General features: G+C 40.4%; 1 protein-coding gene across 8 annotated transcripts in view; it reads right to left on the bottom strand.

The window, feature by feature from the left end:
- Positions 1 to 24,566, bottom strand: part of WDR7 (WD repeat domain 7) — a 354,920-nt gene that overhangs the window by 85,534 nt on the left and 244,820 nt on the right. For 6 of the 8 annotated variants that reach the window (XM_045042404.1, XM_045042403.1, XM_006938939.4 and 3 more), the window contains 4 exons: positions 24,375 to 24,561; positions 13,181 to 13,298; positions 10,717 to 10,866; positions 10,053 to 10,135 (listed from right to left, as the gene is read on the bottom strand). In XM_045042404.1, the coding sequence (XP_044898339.1) occupies positions 10,053 to 10,135; positions 10,717 to 10,866; positions 13,181 to 13,298; positions 24,375 to 24,561 (538 nt within the window). Of the gene's footprint in view, positions 1 to 1,414; positions 3,729 to 3,796; positions 4,273 to 10,052; positions 10,136 to 10,716; positions 10,867 to 13,180; positions 13,299 to 24,374; positions 24,562 to 24,566 lie in introns of those variants that run through there. The other 2 variants (XM_045042405.1, XM_045042406.1) reach the window with 2 other exon arrangements.

The following is a 24,566-nucleotide window of genomic DNA, read 5'->3' as shown; positions in this document are numbered from 1 at the left end:
CAAAGGCAGACGCGTAATGTTATAGAGTCACCCAGAGGGGAAAGACCCTCTCAAAGTGCAAGATATACCAACGGATTAAATATCACAATATGAAAAGTTTGTTATGATTACAGAGTCTACATTGCAGCTAACCTTTAAAAATGACTACATGTTGAGTTTTAGTGAACTGCTAAAGAAGATGCAAAATCATCTTAAAAGGCTATTGAAATGTTCCTCCTGGGGCGCCTGGGTGGCGCAGTCGGTTAAGCGTCCGACTTCAGCCAGGTCACGATCTCGTGGTCCGTGAGTTCAAGCCCCGCGTCAGGCTCTGGGCTGATGGCTCAGAGCCTGGAGCCTGTTTCCGATTCTGTGTCTCCCTCTCTCTGGCCCTCCCCCGTTCATGCTCTGTCTCTCTCTGTCTCAAAAATAAATAAACGTTGAAAAAAAATTTTTAAAAAAGAAATGTTCCTCCTGTTTTCAACTCTATGTCTATGTGAGGCCAGATTTTTCACCACGTACTTCAATTAAAACAACATATGGCAACAGATTAAAGACGGGCAGAGATGTGAAAATCCACCTGTCTCCTATTAAGCCAGACATGAAAGAAATCTATAAAAATGTTAAGCAATGCTACTTTTTCAGGGTTTTTGTTTTGGTTTGTTTTGCAAAGTAGTTATTTTTCATAAAAATATGTTGTTATATCAACATGAACTGCATTCAGTGTTTCAAATAACTCTTTTGGGTCTTTGCTTTTTAAGGAGTTCTGAGACCAGAAAGTTTGAGAGTCCCTGAAGACTAAAAAACATTGGACAATCAAAAAAGTTTAACCAGAGGGATAGAGAGAGAGGTAAGCAAAATAGTGGGGGCAAGTATCAGATCAGAGTGGGCCAAGAGGGCACGAGAGGTGACAAAATAGAGTACAGACTCCTTTTCCTAGCAGAGGAGAGAAGAGAGACCAGGCAGCACACAGGTGATAGGTGGAGGGAAGGGAGGACTGTTCAATGGGAGATAACAGAGCCTGCGTCCAGGCTGAGGACTAGGTGCCAGGGGGAAGAGAAGACACAGTGACAGCAGGGTCCTCCAGAGAGCACAGTCCAAGATGGGGAAAGAGGATGGAATGAGAGTGAGGCAGGAAGAGACCAGCGCCTGGAACACAACAGGAGCCATGTCGCCCTCTGATAAGATGGCCCAACTCTGTGTGTCGCCTGATGTGTGCACGCCCGTGGACTCTCTCCTCTGCAGGACACAGAGCAGGTGTGGGATCTGTTGAGCAGAGCTGGGCTTTATTTTCGTCTCACTGTCAGCACAAAAAGTCATACATTTGTCCGTTTGTAAAATGAAGGACAGGAGTACGTAATGTGTGACATAAGGTCCTTTTCAGGTTCACCATTCTACAACTTGTCATTCTATGAAAATAATGCAGCCAGGCCACTGCTTAGGTGAAATGACACGTGTCGTTTATTTTGTGGAAATTAAGGACTTAACATATTAAGTGGCAGAGCCGGTATCATTATCCACCCTCCGCTATGGAGTGCCTATGTCAAGAGTTCATACTTTCTGAACCAAAAATGGGGACAGAGCCCAGCAAAAGATTTCTTTTGAATCTGTGAATTTATTTGACAAGTCTTTCAAAAGCATAAAAGTTGAATCACTCTTAGTTATATTTCAAATCAATTGCTTCAACTTAAAATAAAAATGCATGAAATAAGGATCTATCCGGGAATTCTGGGGCGTACGGCTTTTGGTTACTTTTTGCTAAGGGCACTCTAAAGGAAGTAGATACAAAAGCCCCTCCAAACTACTTATAATGTGCATAACTGAGGAGTCGTGACTAAAAATTGCATTTAGAGGCATATGTATGTAATTTTTGCTATGAAAAAATCCTGGAACTTTTTATATCTCCAAATATAATCATATTTTCTCATCAACTCACAATTTCATTATTAAATCCCTAATCCTTTGTGTGCTATGCATTTTGTCACTACTGGTACACAAGAACGTAATAAAACAGTCTTAAATTTAAACATCACATTATAATTACGTTATATTTCCGGAGGTATTTTCTTTTCTTTCCTAATGGAGCTTTGATAGGCAGTAGCTTCCAAGAGCTTAATTTTTTTTATTCTGATACTAGCAAAAGAATATTTTTACAAAATGAGTAACACACCTGTATTCACTTTAGAACAAGTACATGTCGCACGTATGTGTGGTATACTGTTTTTCTCTTAGTTCAGGAACACCTGTGCATTTCTGCACTTTGATTTTTTAGGCTACTGTATCAAATATAGCCATGTAGAATGAGTCAGTGTTTATACGGTGACCAACAGAGGTTGATTAATCAAACCGAATCAAACATGGCATGCTCAGTGTTGCTGATGGTCTGTTGTATGAGGGACTTCACAAGGATATTCAAGTTCAGCAACATAGCAGTTGGTAACTACATTTTAAAAAGGAAATTCTGAAGAAACTTCAGTGATGCATATCCTCCACTCCTTGAAAAAAATCGGTTCTACTTTCTTAGTATCTAGGGCATTTTTAACTAAGGATGCTGTATTTTTTCTAGTCCAGACAATTAAATGTAAATTACTCAGAACCCTCTGGACTTCTGCCTCTAACAACAATTACCCAGAGGGCCGAATGAGGCCTCATGTAGAAGCCTGATGATGGCGAAGCAAAGGCCAGCGAGACAGGCGAGAATCTGGAGGAATTCATTTCTTAAATAAGTTACCTGACTGTACCTCTGATTTGGCTCATTCATAAATATAAAAGTAATTCACTGTTTGAAGAATCTTACTGATAATGTATCTGTGTTCTAAAAAGAATGCAGTGTATTTCCTATATAATAATATAGCCTTATTTGTTATAGTGATGAAAAATCTGGCAGAACTATTTTGTGTAACGGTTCTTTGAAGGATGTGTGTGCTACAGTCTCTCAAGGGCAGTGAAATTTAAGTAATTTTCTTCTATTATTAATGGATGCTTCTATATTATTAATAACATCCCTGGAACCAAAATGTGAATTATTAGGAAATATTTAAATCTATGACTATAAAGTTTATACAGCAGTTAAAATAATGTGATTTTTGGATCTTTCACTAAATAATATAGGAGAGTATCTACAGATACATAAACTACTCCACGAAGATCTAGGATACTGCAGTTAATAGAAAGACTTTTTAAAAAATGTTTAGAAGATAATCATCACTGGTATTATGCATACAATTATTTTTGTTTCCATGGCTTTTGAAGTAAAATTTAAGATATGTGTCCATTTCACATACACACATACATATAGTCACATACTACACAAAGGACTTAGGGAAGCTTATATGGAACACCATAATCCAGTAAAAAGGCAGAAAAGAAAGCCATCTGAGGTGTGACGACGAGGAAAGATATAATATGGGTGACGTAAGTCACTTTCATGACTTACTGAAAATCAGGCAAAGATCTGGCTTTGAGCTACCTAAGGGCCAAAGCAAAATTAACCCTGGTTATGTAGAAGAAAGAACAGACACAAAAAACAATACACATACTGGCTCCTTAGGACAAAACGAACAAAAAGTGCTTGTTATCCGAGTTTAAAAGATATGTCCTGAGTCTTCACAGAAGGAACAGTAAGCAAAGTGCTGGGGACATCAGCATTGATCCCTACAATCAATGCACCGGCGATCTTCATATGACACCCTCTTGGAAGATTCTTCAACGTGACTGCAGGCATGATGCTGAAGAGGAACTTGGGCACAGAACTGCAAAGGAGACCAGACATGCGGTCCGAACAAGGCAGCTCTCTGACGGTTTAATTTACTCTTGGCATATAAATTAGAACATGTAGAGGAATAAATGGAACACGCGTTTTGATGGACTATGTGTTTTTTAAACTAGCTCCTAAGTTTTCTTTTTTTCTTTTTTTCCAAATGAGTTTTAGATAAAAGCCAATCAGTGACCAGTGGGAAGTTAATGTCTTTGGAAGGCACTGTGTGATGCGGTCTAAGGGCAACTCTAAAAACTAATGGTGCATGACTAGAACCGAGGAAGTGAAGGAGTGTCTTCAGGTGCTTCCTTGGAGTTCCTCTGAGTTTATTCGATATACAAACCAATAAACATTCAAGGGTCCACGGTTTTGTATAACAGAACATGGTCATCAAGAACAAGGACTCAGGTTTTGTGTTTCTCAATTTGGATTATTAGAGTACTCGTTTTCAAACGCGAATGTATTTAACAATCACCAGGCTGCTCAGTATAGCTTCCCAGGCTTCGCACCAGGCTGAGGTAGTGTCTCTCAGGTGGATCCTAGAAATCAGATAATTCTCTTGAAGACAGTCTAGGAACCACACTTAGAGACCATTACTCCCCCCGGGGCCTGACTGGGAGTGCGTACTCCATGCTGGTTTTCACATTTCACCTTCTCAGCTGGGTCCTTAGTTCTCTCAACTAATCTTTTTTTTTTTTTTTTAATGTTTTTATTTATTTTTGAGAGAGACAGAGACAGAATGCGAGTGGGTTGGGGCAGAGAGAGAGGGAGGCACAGAATCTGAAGCAGGCTCCAGGCTCCGAGCTGTCAGCACAGGGCCTGACGTGGGGCTAGAACTCACGAGCTGTGAGATCATGACCTGAGCCAAAGTCGACTGCTCAACTGACTAGGCACCCCTAGTTCTCTCAACTAATGAGCACTGATCATACTTTGTTTAATATTTAGTTGTGTGAGCGTCCTTCTAACACATTCTCGAGAGTCACGAAATCTCCAAAACTGCAGGGTCTATAAACTGCATATATGTTTTGTCTTTTATATGAAGACTCTCAGTTGCATCCTGATCTCAAGCTTAGAGTTATGCTTGTTTTGAATAACTGTTCAATCATACGAACACCTAGGGATGGGTGGTCTGCCCCTCTTTGCACACTAGCTACTAAGCTTACATTCAAATTTAGGGCTTACCGGGGCGCCTGGGTGGCGCAGTCGGTTGAGCGTCCGACTTCAGCCAGGTCACGATCTCGCGGTCCGTGAGTTCGAGCCCCGCGTCGGGCTCTGGGCTGATGGCTCAGAGCCTGGAGCCTGTTTCCGATTCTGTGTCTCCCTCTCTCTCTGCCCCTCCCCCGTTCATGCTCTGTCTCTCTCTGTCCCAAAAATAAATAAACGTTGAAAAAAAAAAATTTAATTCAAATTTAGGGCTTACCTTTAGCAAATTATGCTTTTATACCTTGCTGTAACCTCATGTTTTAATAAAATCAGCAAATGGGTTTTTTCGGTCAGTGATAAGGAGGAGTGTCTATCAAATTTTGCTGGCATGTGTTCTAATGCATTTCTACTTTCAAGCAGACGATATTGAAAAAACTTTTAACAGTTAACAGAAAAGCTATTATTTAAACAAAATTAGGAAAATCAAACTTTTTGTATTGCTCCTTCTTTCTTTCAGTGAATTTACAATTTGTAACTTAAATCTTAAATATGTTTTGAATAGGGGCGCAGGGGTGGCTCAGTCGCTTGAGTGCCCCACTCTTGATTTCAGCTCAGGTCACGATCTCACAGTTGGTGGGATGGGCTCCGCATTGGGCTCCGAGCTTACAGTGTGTGCAGAGGCTGCGTGGGATTCTCTCTCTATCTCTCTCTGCACCTTCCCCCATCTGCATGCATGCGTGGCACTCTCTCTCAAGATAAATAAACTTTAAATAAATAGGTTTGAATAAATATGTCACAGAACAAAGAAATTCGGCTAACAATATAACTGAGTAGGTGAATTCACCATTCATTAAATTACATGTGGAGTTATATAACCATTAATAAATCTGAATGAATAAATGAATCAATAAGCAAACCCGAATAAGATGGACTCTTGGTATATAACAACATACAGAGATCACCCTAAGCTAAAACCCAAGACTTTCAGGACAACAGTAAAATGGAAATTTTATTGTAACATGCAATCTGCGAAATAACTGCCAAATTGCCAACAATAAGGAAAATCTTAGAGAAACTGCCAATTCAATGTTAGAGTGTTAATTTTAATTAAAAATTTAAAATCCTGACCTGAAAATTCAAAACACAGATGCATATCAGTCAAGTTTAAAAAACAAAACAAAAAGCCAAGAAAACCAATCTCAGGCTTATTCAGCGTTTGATGATGCTACTTCCTTGCAGTACTCACAGAAAACTGAATTTTATGTATAACCCAAGTCAAAGTACTTTCAATTTTTAAATATTTGATGGCTTCAGAATACTACATTAGCTCCTAACTTTAGATGTTAGACTCACCTTTGTAATATTGATTAAAAATTATTTAATATTTTGAGAAGTAAACCCATTTTTACATATATGAAAATAATGCCATTCTGTATACTCTTTATGCCTATAAAATACTTTCAAATCTTTATTAACTAATTTCTTATATACGTTTTTTTGTGTTTACATTATTGTTAAGATAGAGAGACCCATAGGAAACTAACATTCTCTGAATATCTAAATCACGAGCATTCTCCTGGGTGCTTTGACGAATATGTCATTTAAAAATAACATTAAATGAAGGTTTTTTTTAACACCTTTTTAAGATTTGATCTACCAACCATAACAACTAAATACTGGTATATCGCAACATTACAGAAGTTAGCCTAAGCTAAAACCCATAGCGTCTTTATAATCGGGTAAAGGAAAGAAGAAAAATGAACAAAAAAAAAGACTACATTATATAAAGATTTTAAAAACAAATGCCACCTGACTGGGCCACAGATATTCACATCATTGACTTTGACTGCAGTTTCATATTTAGTGAAGGGCACTTATAAGTAGAGGGCTCATAAGCGCTGTAAGGCACCCAGTACAATGGCATAGATGTGGCAGATACTCAATAAAATAATTTTAACTTCTGTTGATATGTTGATATCTTTGTTTTTGTTCATTTATCAACCTAGTACAGATCAGCCAATAGGCAGCATGGCATCTGTAAAACATCTGAGGTCCCATCTGAGCTTAATGTTCTCTGAAGTCCTCCATAATTTATTGCCTCCTCTAACAAACATTTAGTATAATCCACAACCTTATATTGTTAATCATCTTTCTTTGCTTATGGGTTGACTGTCACATAAATGGGCCTATGTAGCTTATATATTCACAGCTGTAGTAATATCTAACATAATTTCTTAAGAGGTAGCTAACAACTGTTTGTTATAAATCTGAAGTTTCATACGATTGTGTCTTATCAACTACATTCTGGCCAAAGAATTACATGTTTTCACTGAAACTCTGTTGATTCTCCATTACTTACAGAATAATGGCCAAATTCCTTTGTATGGAATTCAAAGCCCTAGACTCTGGCACTATGTTAGACTTTCATCCTCAACCTACATTCCGGCCACTACCACCCAGCATTTGCCAAACTCTCGCTATACTTTTGTATCTCCAGACATCTACTGGTCTGGTTCTTTCTGCAATTCCTGATGGCACACTCCTGTTCCTTCTGTGAAGCTCACCCCACTAACTCTTCTGTGAAGCTCTCCCAGAACCCATCACCACTTCTGCCCCCACCGACTCAAACCCTTGTGGGAGACAAATCCTTCTAATTGTTTGGCAGCCACTTTTATCAAAACATTTTTCTCCTTTAATAGAAAGGAGATCATTATTAGTCTGCCTTCCCTTTTATGAAACTTCCTCAGATTCTATTATTATTATTATTAATTATTATTATTATTGTTATTGTTGTTGTTATTATTATTATTCTGCTTTCTCATCTGTGAAACTTTCTAAGCCTTCCATATCCCCAACCCTCTCTCTGGTCTGTAATTCTACTCTAGCACATAACACAGCACCCTGGAATTATTTACCTTAATAAGCACTGACCTTATTAGACCCTGTGGGCTCCCTGAGGATACCATCTCATTCCTCATGGTAGCCCCAGGGCCTAGCTATACTTGATACACAGTAGGTGTGCAATACACGTTATTAAATTAATAAACAAAACACAATTGCTTTCTGCCAAATCAGAAAAACCTGCTACTGAGCATGCCTCCTTAGCAATCCAGCAGAACCCTTACTCTTTGGCAATGAGATACCAGCAAAAAAAGCGGACTCCAGTAAACTAGGGCGACTGAAGGAACTGAGGGTGCTGCTTGGGAGGGAGGCAGGATTCCAGCAAGGGCAAAGACAGGCCCTTTAAACACCGAACAATTTTGTCACGTTAACTTCAGGACGCTTATTTACTTCGCCATGATGGACGCCATAAGGAAGGCTTTGCTAACATTCAGCTCTACAATAATCACATCTGTAAAGTGACACCCCAGTGTCAATTTCACATAGGCATGTCCTTAGAGAACGAGTGACTGGGAATATAACAGCTACATGTACTCTTATCAATTAACCGCATGACAAGATTTTATACATACGATTTTTAACAAAAGGAACACAAACCAGAATTAATGTGGCATGGTGTTAAAAAATTACTGCGTTCTAACATGCCTAATCTGTACCACAAGAAAATACATATCTGTACACATATATATTCCAGCATAATCTTTTCGTGTAGGTGTTCTTGGTTTCATTTCTGGGTGCTATGACTCAGCAACAGCAAAATGACGAGACTACAATATAAAGTCTACTGTAGATATTGGAAGACTCACGGAGTACAATTAATTCAGCAAAGACTTGCTCAAATGCCAGGAGGTACAGAAGACATAACTACGCATCATGTAACATCACTACGCTCAGGCAAAAATTTAAGCTTACAGCCTAAAATAAAGCTTTTTGCTACCGTACGCTCAGAGAAAGCAAAATGGAAAGTAAAAGCAAAAAATAAGTAAGGAAATCACTAAACTGGTCTTAAAAGGAAAAACATTATGTAACGATGACTAACTGGTGGTTCTATTTTCTACAAAAAACCATGATTTTCAATAGACTTAAGCACTGTTTCCACTGACCCCTTGGAGTTAAAAAAAAAAAAAAAAATTAACAAAATGTTCCCCAAGCTATAAACATTTTAAGAACCAAAAACTACTTTAAAGGAAAAATAAACATGACTACATTTGACATTTTAAAAACTTTCATTTCATAACAGTTAAATGCTATAGACATCTAAAATTATTGGTTGTGCTTAACATATGCAACATTGTTTATAAAAGTTTTTGCTGCTCTTGGCCAGTTTTCTCCCAGGGAAAAACACCTACACTTAGTAGTACCATAGGAAATTGCTATCTTTATATTAAAAAAAGAAATTTACCAGTGAAAATGTGGCATAAAGGTTTCCCTTGGCTGAAAAGTGTATCTTCTCTCCTAAGTCAGAGGCTTCCTAGACTCTCTTCTTAATGGAAATGTTAATTTGAGTAATGAATGTGAGAGCACACACATATTCCATAGATGCTATCTCTTACTCATTTTTTTAAGGTTTGAGAAAAATCTCTTCATGACCCAATTTCAAATAGTGGTTCTATCACATTTGTGTTTTTGACTGTAAGCTGCCTTGTTTTCAGAATGTAAGCAGGCATCAGACTACAAACTCATCCTGCGAAAATTTTTCAAAAATAATTCGTTAGTAAAAATTATTTATTTGAGGGGCACCAGGGTAGCTCAGTCAGTTAAGCATCTGACTCTTGATTTTGGCTCAGGTCATGATCTCACAGTTCGTGGGTTCGAGCCCCATGTCAGGTTCCACGCTGACAGCGTGGAGCCTGCCTGGGATTCTCTCTCTGCCCCTCCCCTGCTTGTGTGCTCTCTCTCTCTCCCAAAAATAAATACATAGGGATGCCTGGGTGGCTCAGTCAGTTAAGCGTCCAACTCTTGATTTCGGCTCAGGTCATGATCTCATGGTTTGTGAGTTTGAGTCCCATAGTGGGCTCCATGCTGAGCCTACTTGGGATTCTCTCTCTCTGTCCCTCCCCCTGCTCTTTCTCTCTCTTTCTCAAAATAAATAAATAAACTTTAAAAGTATACACATATACATATATGTACATGTATATATGTATATGAGTGTGTATATATATATATATATATAAACGTTTAAAAATAAATTAAAAAATGATGATGATTTGATGGCATTTCCTTAAAACAAACAGAAAAAATTATTTATCTTGCATGCTACTGAAGGTTTCTTTACCTGCAGATGGCTGGGAAACATTCTTGAAGACCTTTCTTTTTAACTAAAGATCCTTCAAGGCAGTACATAATGATGTCCATAACCTTTATAGAAAAGATACATATGTAAAGTTAATTTCAAATACTTAATTTTCCAAAATTTAAATTATTCACTTAGGCCTCATTTGCATGAAAATTCTAGACAGTTTGATCGCAATATTTACTTTAAAACTACACTATATTTACTAAAGCTACAGGAGATTTACTTTATACTATCAACTATTCTTTCTCCTACCTGTAAAAAAACAAAAGAAAGAACAGTAAAAGGAAGAAACAAGACTTGTTGACTTCAAAGGCGATTCAGATTTATCTACAATACGGGTGGCTTTTATTCAAACACACTACATGTATTGTTTGATTCATAATGGAAGGCATTAAAGAGGACATACTCTTCTAAGAATTACTCCAACATAGACTACTTCCCTGTGAATGGTAAGCGTACACAACGATTATTTTGATTTGTTAACAATATTTGAATAAGGTCCTGTGAAATGGTACAAAAGCTAATTCGTTTAATCGTCTCTCTTTCGTTTTGAGATGCTGGAAATAAAAATGCTGATTTCTATACTGCGCTGACCTATCTGATTTAGGCTGTTGCTGCCACATTTACAGCAGGATATTCTTACCTCTACGAGAAGATCCACAACATCTGTGGGCATCTTTTCAATAAGAATCTCAATGACTCTCAGAACTTCCCCTTTAGCTCGTGCAAGAGCTGTTGTGTGCACGCTCTGCTGTGACTGGGTATTTGCTGCAAGAGCTGTGTGTCTGTGCACCTGTGGAAACAGTTCCGTGCTGTAGGTATGATTGACGCTCCACTCAGTTCTCAATTCCCAGCCACCAGTTTGTTTTTCACTTGTTAATACAGTAGGGGAAAAAGGAGAATCAACAGAAACAAACCTCTTGGGGTGGGTCAGAAAACACTTGATTGCAAAAGAAAAGTATTTAGTACAGTAAAAGCTCAACGAGCATTCTCTGATAAACTTCGGTAAGTTCCCGGGTATCATATGAGACCTTAAGACAACATTACCATGACATTTCTCCAAAGACAGACTGAAGGTCTGTGAATTTGGTAGATCTGGTGCTGAGGTGGACAGCAGTTAGAAGATACCAGCAGGCAAAAGACAGGAGACTTGCTCTCAAGTAATAACAGTAAATGATGCTTATATAACACTTCCGGTCTAACAGGCATCATTGTAAGTGTCGTATTTCCCATATAAAGTGTTGTATTTCCCATATACCTCCAAAAACAACAGGCACTGTAAAGAATGTAAGTCCAATGTGATTTTTCTTCCCATACAGACTGTAAGTCTTCATCATTCAGAGGAGGAAGAACAGTGCTGGGCGCTGGGCCAGCCATGGAGGAGTGGGCATGAGGACAGGGGAGGGGTCAGTAATAACAGTGAGAAGAACTTCAGGATTTTACTCCAAAACTCTAAGCGAAGTGGTAAACTTATTTTTACAAAGTAGTAAATGTTAACTATTACATTGAAATAGTCGGACACTAAGAACGTGGGAGTCAACTGGCAATTCGTAAAGCATTAACATTAAAATATTTAAAAAAATACCTTTTCTAACCAAATGCTGGAGTACAGTAAATCCAAGGCGCGGCTATTCTAACAGTTCATTTAAAAATACTCATATGTGGGGGTGCTTGGGTGGCTCGGTCAGTTAAGCATCTGACTCTTGGTTTCAGCTCAGGTCATGATGTCAGTTTGAGCCCCGCATCAGGTTCTGTATTGACAGCGTGGAGCCTGCTTGGGATTCTGTCTCCCTTTCTTTCTGTCGTCCCTCCCCCACTCATGCGCCCGCATTCTCTCTCTCAAAATAAATAAATAAACTTAAAAAATATTCATAAGGAAATGGTGAAAATTAATTTCAAAAACACAATTAACATAAATACTTATTTACTCTTTAAAGAGGCAGTTTTATGCCTGGCATTTATAGGACCTGTGTATGTGGTCAGACTGATGTAAGGTTTATTCAGTATTCTCAATATTACTACTTATGCATATTCAACTGATACAAAAACTGGTAAAAAAAAATTCCGTGGCTAATACATCTGTTCATTCATACATATACTTCATATAAATATATAGTATCTATAAATTATAAAAATATTACACATGCATATTTTAAATACAGTGTAATCTCACTTTACACACTTGGAAAAACACACAGCCTTACTCCACATATTTTAGGTATGAATTCTAAGTCCCATCACTTCATATAAACCGATACAACCGGCTATTAGGACCTTCCTTCCTCCTTTCTAGTTACCTTCACGTCACAAGTATTTGCTGCATGCCTATTAAGGATGGCTCTGGGGCAGACACAGGCCCGGTAGGCTTCAAGTTATCAGGGCAGACTCAGAGGTATTTATTTAGTATTTTAAAAATTCATCATAGCTACAGGAAAAACAACTCAGACAGAGCTCATACCCCACGGACACCAACTCTGCACATTATTCATGCTGAAATGGAACAAACCTTTAAAAAAAATATAGGAGCTGATCACCCTTTCCTTGTTCTCCCACTACTAAGACCCATAGGAAAGATCCTATAATTGGCTCATTGTTCTTTACTAGTTTTTCAGTTAGATGTGGGCAATTAGTTAGAACACTAAGAACGTGGGAATCAATCGGCATTCAAGTCTTTATCTGCGACATGTAATAGGAAAAACCATTAGCAAGTTTATGACTTACATTTTTGTTTACAGTTGAAGAGCCAGTGTTAAATAAGTTAAGTTTTGATTACAGGCAGGAATTTATACTTGTAAAATATGAATGCCTATAGCATATTTTAATTAGAATCAGCCTGCGATATTTCAGATTGAAAAATTAATTTCAAATATTTGCGAGTGAGTTAACTTTGAGAACAGAAATGAATACAAAAGTGCAGGTAATGAAGGCATTGCCTGGTATTCACTGTGCAGGCACAAGTTCGTATCTATTCATTTCAGCACGAGATTATTAGCTTGCGTTGTTCTAGAACAAACTGGAAAGATTATTGGTGGATATGGACCCTCAGCTCACAAGGTCTAATAATTCCTCTAAGTGAGAAGGTGGAGCACCCAGAGAGGCTCCCTCACCTCTTTGGCGATAGTTGTGATGAAGGCGGGTGGTCTGGCGGTGGCAATGAGTGAGAGGGCGTGCCTCGCAGAGCGGGCGGAGTCAGCAGCCGGGCTAAGAGGCAGCCCCATTGTGATGCTAAACAGGGATCAGAAAAAAAGGAAAAGAGAAAAGAAGCATTAGAAATATAGACTGAAAAGATTAGACACAGCTTATAATGTCAGTTCAAGGTCAATGGGAGCACTCAAACAGTTAGAATATAATGGACTTGCAACAATGAGCAGTGATTAGGAGTCAGGGTGTTCTGGCATCAAATACAAAATCGAATAATTAACCGTGAAGATTGAAAACAGTATGTGCATCTGTCCAAAGTGTTAAAAACGCCTTGTTAACAAATTATCAAGAACTAGTACTGAACGCACATCCCAAAGCTCAGGATAAGGCAAGAAAGAAGACTGAGCTGGGCATTTTGTTTTTTTGCTAAAAAAAAAAAAAATGAAAGGTAATAATTTGTTTGTAAGGCCACATAAAAAGGCTTCATTTAAGGACGTGTATCTGAAAGGAAGCAAAATTCACTTCTGTCCATAGAATTCTCAAAAGAACTGAAAATCGCAAAATTATTTTTAGTTTTTATAATTATTTTTAGTTTGAAATAACCTCAGTACTGTTAATTTACCTCATGGTCAATACTTTTAGAACCAATCTACTAGTCAGCACGTTCTGCCAATGGTTATTTTGTATTGATGCAAAAATTATATTAATGGATACTTATTTTCTCTCTATAAAGATCATAGGCATGGCATTGTCCAGGCTATATATAAGCATATATACATGATGAAATAAATCTTTCCAAGCTGTGAGACTATTCTCATAGGATAGTGATATTATATTCCTTTGCCAACCCTAAAACCTAAATATGACTTCTGTTGTAAGCTTCCTGTACATTTTACAGGGACTACTGTGAAAACTAGTTAAGACTTTTTATTAAAATGTGGGATGTGATCCACACATCAGCTGTACAGAAGGGGCATTTTGCTACTCAGTAAGAGATGCATCATAGTTTCTCCCTCTAGTTAAATAAATTTGACACTTAAATACCCATAAGAAATTATATGAAGATTTTTCCTGCTCCAATTAAATAAGTATGCATGTTTCATGTGTAAAGTGAATTGTGTTTACTAAAAATTCTTAAAAAGTTTACAAATATTTCTATGATTAGTCTAAGAATAATTATTTTAACTTTTAGATGAAAATAAGTATGCATTAGGCATTCTGACTGTAACAGAAAGGTAAACAGAAAGGTAAACTGATTATAAAGAATTCTGCTTATAATTTTTTTGTGACTGCTACATTGCTTAAATCTTTGACTGAACATCTAATGGTCTCCAGTCTTTTTTCCAAGCTGAGGGTAGATACAAAGCAGGATCTCAGAGAGGAGGGTGAACAGCATTCCTTTGATGTTTACCACTACAAAGAGACATGAGCGGACATACGCGCTATGCCTATGCGCAAGAAACAGGAAGCCCGCCAGGGCGAACGTATCACCTCCAAAGACGATCCTGACATCCTAGGTACTCGGTAGGGGCTGCAAAGAGGCGCTTAACAGTAAAGCAGGGCGAGGTAGGTGGCCAGTTTCTTTTCTGGATTAAACTTTACTATTGAGAATTCCAGAAAAGAAATGTTCACCGTGTGAGCACTGTTGGCCTGGATTGCTTAATAATTATTGTAACGTTAGATCACATTTTAAGAAATTCAAAAGCTGATTACACTTTCTAGATTCTGTATGATGTTTCTTTCGCCAATACAAAAAGGTGTTGATATTATCAAAAGGCTGAAACCAACAAAACTGGTATGTTAACCAAATAATTCTGAGCAAACCTAACTCAAATTTCCTAAGATCAATAAAATCACAGAATGTTGGGAGTTGGAAAAGATCCCCAGGCAACAACCCCTGCCCGGCTGTCAGTCTTGGGGAAAGGATGTCTGTCTCCTGGGCAGCCTGGCCCATGTCTGGAAGGCACGGCAGGGAGGAAGAACTGGAAGTGGAACGTGAGGTCTGGGTTTGAAATTGAACTTTCCTACACTATGTCCTCATGCATCTGCCCAGGAAGGGGGTGGTATCAGCATTTTGTGAAGGGGAAGTTGGGTCCAGAGATCAGTGAGGAGCCAAGGTAGTAGTGTGATGTCTTTCAGGACAGGGACCTTTGGAGAAAATAAAGGGGGGAGGGGCTTGACCATACTGCGGTTAACTGGATTGATGAACTGGTCACATGACCAAACTCTGCGACTTTGGATGAACGGCTAGACTGCACCCCTGAGTGGGGTTTCCAGTGGTATGCGGTAACACGTGGACTTCAGCTCTGTTCATTTCAACGTCAATCACAATTTAAACGAAGATACGCACAGTTATTAATTGGTGTGGACAGAAGGTTGTAATGGAAAGCAACTGTACTAAATGGCAGAAATGGGATTCAAACAGTCCTCAAAAAGATCAAATTGAGCTGAAGATAGAAGCCTTATGTGTGGTACAAATGACCCAACTTTACAGGAATGGGAAGACCAAGCTTACGGAGCTGTGGTAAGGGTTGTGAGTGAAGCACAGATACATATGTTAATGAGGGGGCTGCCTAATGGGCTCCATTGTATCAAGGGAAACATGGTGATAGACAACATGTTGCCCCTGCTGAACTTCGTGGTTCTGGCTGCCTGTCTGCCATCCCTGTGGTGGCACCGCCTCCTCAGTGGCTATGGGATGGTATCTGCCTTCTGCAGGCCAAGTGTCAGAGGACCCTTCCGGAATACATACAGAAGAGTCCCGTCTATTCCCAGCTGTGTGCTGTTGTGACCTCTTGCAGTTGGAAACCCGAGTTCTACTCACACAAACAGGATCCCACCAGACTCACCACCCACTGCTCTTCCAGCCCTTCTCTGTGCCCTCTGGAGAAAAGTTTAGTGGGAGGCCAAGAAGAGGGGGAAGGAAGGGAGAAAGAGAAGGGGAGAATGGGAATGAATGGCTACGCATGTGTGTGTTCACCTGAGGATGACCAGTGACGAGTGGATACTGTACCCCTAACCTTATGCTGTGCTCTTTGGCCACCCTGGACTGAGTAAACACAAGGTATGTAAAATGGGCCTATTAGAGGACCCACTTCACAAGGCTGTTGAGAAGATTAAATGAGCAGGCGGATAGAAAAACCTCCAGCCAAGCCTCTCACCTATATCATACATACAATAGATGTTTCTTCTGGCCCAAGATGACTCTCACAAGCAGAAACAAAGTGAAAAGAAAATGAGATGAACTAACACCAGGTCACTGGTTTCAAGTTAAAGGCCTAGTCCCATATCACCCTTAACCCATCTCAGCAAGTGACCTTGTGAATTTGGGGAAATCGGCAAACTTCTTGGGGTAGGAAAAGTGGTCAAGTTTGGGGTCTGGAAGAGAAGCTGTAGGGTAATAGGTAAGGAAGCTAACCAAAGACCCATACGACTACTGCCTGTGATTTCAGCAGAAGCGGGGACATCCCACGATGTGCACAGGCATCGATGTGTACATTTGAGCGATTCCCACCGTCAGTGTCTGACAGCCTACGTGCAGGACGTCACAATGTGGACACATCTGTTGTTCTGAGGTCAAGGTTCTGCACAGGTTCTGAGGTCAAGGTTCTGTTGTTCTGAGGTCAAGGTTCTGCACAGGTTCAGCATAGCCACAGTGCACAGGATGGAAGGTTTCACGTGTGAGAACAGAGAGGAGTGGCCAAGGCATAGGGGAAGAAGACAAACCTTTTCTCTCCTCTGTAGTCCACTTAATGCCCCACTGCCAGAGTAATCTTCCAAAAGCACTAACTTTATTTCATGGTTAACCTGCTTAAAAACTTCACTGGGTCCCAGTGCTTCTAAGAAAAATCTTAAACTCCTTGGCTTGAGGTCCTGAGTCCTCCATAATCTAGTTTCACTAACTCATAACTCAGTCTTTTCAACACCCATGCTCCTGAGGCCAGGATAATTTCAAAGTCCGTCCCTAGAATTCCATTTCTTTTCTGACTATAGTATGTGGCTTATGCTTCTCCACTACCCTCTCCCCATTGGCACACTCTCCTCCCTCCCTTCTGTTCAATTCTTGCTTAAGCCTGCGTGCTGGTCTGCAATTGCTAGAGCATTCAATTACAATCTAGTGAAACAAAAACACCCAACAACAAAACCCATTTATTCTAGGCTCTTAGCACTGAATCTGATTCTGCCAGGCATTATGAATTACTTTTGTATTGTGAACTCTGTGCAGATAGGTACCATGCCTTCTAATCCTGTGTATCCCCCCAAAGTGCCTAGTGCAGCCCTTGGACATCGTGGTAGCTCAATAGTTACGTGCTAAATGAAGTTACCCGGAAAATCCGGCAGGAAAAAAAAAAATCACTTAAGCCAGTTATTTGGCTGAACTGACCAGGCAATGAAGTCAAAGTAATTGATCTGGTAGTCCCAACAGATGAAGTCTAATTCTACATGTAGTTATCTTGAAAGTCAAAGGTGCACTGTGTATGTGATATATTTTAATGTGGGATTCTAAGTGAATGAAGAAGGATCATACTCTCAGAGGTCTGAAATTAAAGGGGTGTCTGCCTTATTCTGGAATCTGTATGTGAACACAGAACTCACTCTTTTCATCTGATCCCACTTATCTGGCTGTTATGCAGATCATTTGTTATTTAGGTTTATAAGATGGGTCTTTAGTTTAAAAAATACGAGATGACATGCTCTCTATTTTACTCAGCACTTTGGTGTACACATCCCATATGAAATACCAGAGATGATAGATACTGTAAATAAAAATCATGAATAGAAAAATAGTTCACTCAGGCTGAGCTCATTCCTTACATGACTGCTCATTAATCCTGTTCTAACCCTTACTCCATTGTGGTAAAAGCATTTTAAAAGTTACATGTAAGACCGCTATAGTTAAATGTCACCATCTACAATTGTCAGACTTCCCCATCTGTCAAATTAAGGAATACTCTATGAGAATATTCAGGGGGGAAAAACCACTTAGACTTTCAGAGAACAACCCACAAATCATGGTCAACAGTATTATGGACTAAATGTTTGTGTCCCCTGAAAATTCACCCCAATGTGATGGTCCCTGGAGATGGAGCCTCTGGGAGCTAATTAGGGTCAGATGAGGACATGCGGGTGCAGCCCTCACGGTGAGATCTGTGCCCACTGGAGAGACACCAGAAAGCTTGCTCTCACTCTCTCCCCGAGTGGTAGGCACACAGCGACATGGCAGCCAGCCGCCTACCAGCCCAGGGAAGAGGCCTCAGAAAGAAACCTGCCTTGTCAGCACCTTGCTCTTGGACTTCCCAGCTCCGAGAACTACGAGAAATAAATTTCAATACCAGTCTGTGGTATGAGTTATGGAAGTCCAAGCTGACCAAGTCAAAGAGTAACAGGGCACTGAAAACAAGGCTCATGGAGAACAAAGACTGAAATTATTTGGAATATGCATACTTACAGAACTGGGAGTTCCATCTTACCCCTTCTGGGTAAAACAGATGTACTAATAAATGTCTTTAATGTAATCAAGAGTCGTTAATTCTTGTCATGTTAAACCTTAATTTGATAACTCAAAGGTGGTGGCATCAGTTTCTTAAACGCAAATGTGGCGAATGCCCCAAAAAGTGCCTGTCTTTTAGACCTATTTCCCATATGTTGTACACATTTACAACTAGGAGTTGTAATGTAAAATCTGTGCTAACAAGATTTAGTCAAATGGTTCCCTCAGATTATAAACTTTCTATTAAAAATAGATGTCATATGAATACGAAAAATAATTTAAAATTTTTTTACATTCATTTATTTTTGAGAGAGAGAGACGGACAGAGCACAAGTCGGGGGGTTGCAGACAGAGAAAGAGACACGGAATCCAAAGCAGGCTCCAGGCTCTGAGCTGTCTGCACAGAGCCTGACGCGGGGCTCGAACTCACAAACTGCGAGATCGTGAACTAGTGAGAGTCTGAATTTGGTGCCCAACCGACTGAGCCACCCGGGCGCCCCAGGAAAAATAATTTAAGTGTAAAACCCTCAAGCGCCTTATTGTTTGTATGATGTGTTCTTTTTTCTACTCCCTGCCGCTCAAATTTTTAAAAGTGTGGTTGAAACTTGAGTTAAAATGCCAATTCCCTTTTCTCCAATTCTACTTTACGTGGTTCAAAAAGAGTATTTCTAACATATGGGGCTTTCAAAGCATGCATGGTTTCCAGTGACTATACGTTTCTCTTTGAAAGTTTGGTAAACTGAATATCCCAGAAAAGCAGTGGTTTTGGCAATTCATTAACATCCCTCAGCCGTGGCAGGAACAGATGAGAGACCGCCCACCTTTGGCAGTGGGGGCCAAAACGGCTCTGCCCTTCTCTTTCAGAGTAAAGGCCCCGCAACATGAACTAGGAAAACAAAACCATCAACAGACCACGATGTGTAGAGAACGGGGTCTAGTTTTCCAGAAGCACAACAGTTTTTCCATACATTTATAAAGTCAGATTTTCAACTGTTTCTAACACTGTATCCTTATTTACATCACCATGCTGATCTAAAAAACGATGGATTTATAAAAAACATACTACTACATGTTTCTATTTTTCTCACCATTTGTTGAGATGGCTCTACCTATGATCTCAATGCAATGCAGCCTGCATTTTCTATTCAACGGTCCATCATGAATGAGCAGCCCATAATCATTAATTTAAAAACTTCCTCAGAGAGTCTACCTGTGATCGTCTGTCACATAAAGGGTGGCATAACCATACGGGTATGGGAACAGCAGAATGGGAGTCGGGAGGCTCGAGTGACAGTCTCTACTCTCCAGTACTGCTGAGATCTCAGGCAAGTTGTACTAGCTCTCCCAACTTTGCTTTTATTGAATAGCATCTTGAGAGCACCGGATTGAATGCTGCTGAAGAGTTTCATCTCTAAAATTCTATGACTTGGGGCGCCTGGGTGGCGCAGTCGGTTAAGCGTCCGACTTCAGCCAGGTCACGATCTCGCAGTCCGTGAGTTCGAGCCCCGCGTCAGGCTCTGGGCTGATGGCTCAGAGCCTGGAGCCTGTTTCCGATTCTGTGTCTCCCTCTCTCTCTGCCCCTCCCCCGTTCATGCTCTGTCTCTCTCTGTCCCAAAAATAAATAAACGTTGAAAAAAAAAACAAAAAAAAAATTTAAAATTCTATGACTTAATTAAGTGTCTATTGAATGCAAATGATGTGACAGCTGCTATGAATAAACATGAATACATGCATAATACATGGCCCAGGCACTCAAGGAGCTTCCTGATATTTAAATAGGCTATTTTTCCAGAAGGTACAAAATTCGTGATGGAAATGATTTCCCTCAGTGTGTTTTTAAAATCTGAAAGTATGCTGAAAACTCTGACTTGACCACTTTCACGTCCTCTGAACAGGCTATCTTATTACTCCGCAGGCGCGAGGTGGAGAGCGGCGGGAGCAGACCTGGGTCAGCGAGACCTAGGTCTGAAACTCACCTTTTTCACTGACCGGTGTTTCTGTGGACAAGAGACAGAACCTCTCTCGGATTTGCTTTGTGATCTTCTATTACCATTTTTATCATCATTTTATAAAGGAAAAGGTAAAACCCATCCTCTTTTTAGCCCGGAATTCTATTCCCCAGAGATAACCGGGAAGAGGCTTATGTTCAAGTTTTACTTGGGCACACCCCGCAGTTGAGGTTCTGCAAGGAATTAGTGAATACAATGTAAAACAGCGTGTCTAGTCACTTGCCCTGCGTTTTAAGGAGCGCTTTGGCATCTGCTGGGCATGCCTGTACTTCCCATCTGTCTTTTGCAGGTCCTTGCTCTTCTGCCCCTCCTCACAATTATCCCGATGAAAGATGCAAAGAAAACTCTTCCCAGCATCTTTTCTAAGCACCCAGCCGTGACTCACCCTCCCCCCTCTCCCCCCCCCCCCCCCCCCCCCCCCACGCTCTGGGCGTCCATACCTTTCACACTGCTTCTCACTTCCCATCGTGATTACCTCCAGGCACATCTTACCCTTCCTTCGGACAGCAAGTGCCTTGGAGACCGGATCTTTGTATGATGCAACTTTGTAACTATGCAATACCCCATACTGTCCCTTCCGAATATCAACTACTCAGTAAAAGCTTGCTTACTTAACACAGTTTGAGGTTTGGTGAAATATTTGAAAATATTAGAAAACAACTGGTTTTATTTTTATTTCAAAGATGGAAAATTCTCAGCTCTATCTCTAAAAGAAAGGCATTTGAATTTTGGAAAAATGCCCTATCAATTGGGCCACCCATAGTCTTGCAGGAGACCTCTCAGAAATCATCTCTGACAGAGGATGTCAGTATGTGGGAGAGAGAGGAAGAAAGAAATTCTGCTATCATCTGTGTTCTCCAGAACTAGGCAGCAGCCTGGACTAGCCACCCTCCTCAGTCTCCTCCCTCACAAACTCACAAGAATGGGAATCAAGAGGGAAGCGTTGTGTATTTTTTTTTTTTCTTTTTCAATTAACGTGAACTGGAATTTTAAAAAAGCACAAGCCTAACATAAAAGCTTCCTCATAAAGCATGTGTAACATCGCAGTCAGAAGCAAGGTAGCTGAGCACCGTTAGCATGTACACAGCAAATCAGGCACAAAAGGGTGGCCCAGGAGGCCGGCATCATGCGGGTCCCCCCTGTACATGTCCCTGCTCCATTCTGCCCCGTCTCGGTCCTTCCGCAGCCTGTACCAAGTATTCATGGATGGAACAGGCCATTTTCAATCTAAATCTTGTTATAGATTAATAAGCAAACATTTTCTTGCTTATTATGCAATTTATCATGATGAAAATTACATTGGACTCCTCAAGGCTACATGCTGATACATTCATTTATTCAGAGCTGTGTATAGAGAGTTATACTAATCTTCATGACAGAAAAGGATGTAATAGCAAGATTTAAATTACGTACTGAAGCGCTGAAGTATTTGTGTCTGTGGAGATACTACATGTAGATAAAACACAGCACATCTTTATGTTTGCTGATAGAAGCTTTGTGTACACGGATTTAAAAACAAAACAAAGCAAATTTTAAATACTATGCCTAAAATAAAGCCCATTACTTCTCCCAGGCAACAAAACAAGACTGCACACTGTTGAAATTGTGTTTAGATCAGCCTTGAAAATAGGCTATAAAATTAGGTCAAAACAAAATTCTAGACTCCTTGGAGGGTGTGCAGGGCACCTGCAGCCAAGGGGGACAGCGAAGGGTTGGAAATATGTTCTGGGCTTTGCACAAAGGCCAGCTGCCTCTTACTATTGCTTCCAACTCACAGGCTCACTTTCTTCCTAATTCTTAAAGTCAATCAAGAACTGCAGGCCTCCTGTATCCAAAACCTATGCTGGCTGCCATTATGTCAATTATTCATTCTAGAAATGAGCTGCTCTTGGTCTGCGGAACACTGAAACAATGCCAATGGATGGCGTCACCACTGACACTACCACCTGTTGGGAACATCCATTCAACCTTTTAACATGTGCTAAGTACTCTTTTAAGCACTCTGCAAATACAAACACATTTAATATCAACCTTATGAGGCAGGTGCTTACCTAGCCCCAACTTGTAGACGGAACCGAGGTAAGAGGTGAAGTGACCGACTGAAGAGCGTACAGCTAGGGAGACACAGAGGTGGTGTTTAGAAGTGTGGTTGTATGACAGGAAGTTGGGGGGGGGCCGTTGCCTAAACTAGAATAAATGCCTTCTCCTACCAACCCATCTTGGGACTCGGGGCCAGGAATACCCAATCGGCAGGCAAAGCCACAGTCCAGCCTCTACTAGCTTCTTCGGTCTCCACTTCCCGAGCCTAGTGCAGCCAGCAGAAAGACTACAGGCCCAAAGCCATGCTGGGTCATAAGGAAACCGTGGGCTATGAGAAAGACAACCATGATGAAAAGGGCAGAGATTTCTAGATTCTTCCAAGGTTAACAAGGATAAGAATGAAATGCCCATTGAGAAAAATCAAAGAGGTGATAACATTTGCATTTAGAGAGGCACCTGGGCCAGTTCAAGGATTCCTAACTAGGAATTCCCACCAGCTAAGATGGCTATACTAAAAAGAAACAAAAACAAAAACCTTCCTCTGGGGAATTAGTCAAGATGAACCTCTATCACCACCCCCAAACCCCTTCCCATCATTCTTGGCCACTTGGCTACCAACGGTTTCCTACTGATTTGATTTTAGTGGCTCCCTCAACTCATCTGCCTTTCCCGGGACCCTCATCTCTGCAACCTCCTATGGCCAGTCATATCCTGTGTGCAAGGGAAGCCTTAAAAAGTGTGATTTTAAAAATCACTATGAGGGGCACCTGGGTGGTTCAGTCAGTTAAGTGTCCGACTCTTGATTTTGGCTCAGCTCATGATCTCACAGTTCATGAGATAGAGTGCCATGTTGGGCTCTGTGCTGACAGCAGGGAGCCTGTTTGGGATCCTCTCTTTCTCCCTCTCTCTGCCTCTTCCCCACTTGCATGTGCGCTCTCTCTCTCTCTCTCTCTCAATAAATAAATACACTTTATTTTTTAAAAAAAATTTTAATATTTATTTTTGAGAGAGAGAGAGAGAAAGAGAAAGAGAGTGCACATGCACACGAGTGGGCAAGGGGTAGAGAGAGAGGGAGAAAGAATCCGAATCAGGCCCCAGGCTCTGAGCTGTCAGCACAGAACCCGATGCAGGGCCTGAACCCACGAACCGCAAGATCACGACTTGAACCTGCTGAGCCACCCAGGTGCCCATAAATAAATTTTATTTTAAAAAATCACTGTGAGTATAAAGGGTAACTCCCCAAACTATGTCCACGTATTCTATTATAAGTAAAACATTTCTGAGCAAGTATAAATATAATTTTCCTTCTAAGTGACATGTTTACACTACTACTAAATAATAATATGTAGTGTTATATATAAAAGGCCCAATAAGCATAATTGAAAAACTATGTCATAGATCAATCAATGCTAAATCCCAATTGTGCCCAAATTATAGAAATATATTTCCCTTTCATGGTCTATAACCAAAATTTCATACACAGAGATGTTTGTCTGTTGTTTTAAAAATGTACACTCTATCAAGGGCCATCAATGACCTCCAACAGAAATAAACAAACGAAACACCAACCAACAAAACACAAACAAAACCCGTCCGTATTAACTGGGATTGAGCACGTACTTGGCGAGCTGTTTCTCGGCATCAGCACAAAGTTCGAGAAGCCCCATGAGGACTGCAGACACGTCCATGTAAGGCTCCCAGACTGTGAAGCCACGGCCAATCAGATCAATGGCTGTTCTTCGGATCGTGCTGTGGGGGGGCAGTTTGGGGCTCGGGGGCTGCAACAGTAGAAATGTCAGCGCCTTACCTGAA

The sequence above is a fragment of the Felis catus genome, chromosome D3 (genome assembly GCF_018350175.1).
Source record: "Felis catus isolate Fca126 chromosome D3, F.catus_Fca126_mat1.0, whole genome shotgun sequence".
Classification (NCBI taxonomy): Eukaryota; Metazoa; Chordata; class Mammalia; order Carnivora; family Felidae; genus Felis; species Felis catus.
This window is presented reverse-complemented; position numbering and strand designations above follow the sequence as displayed.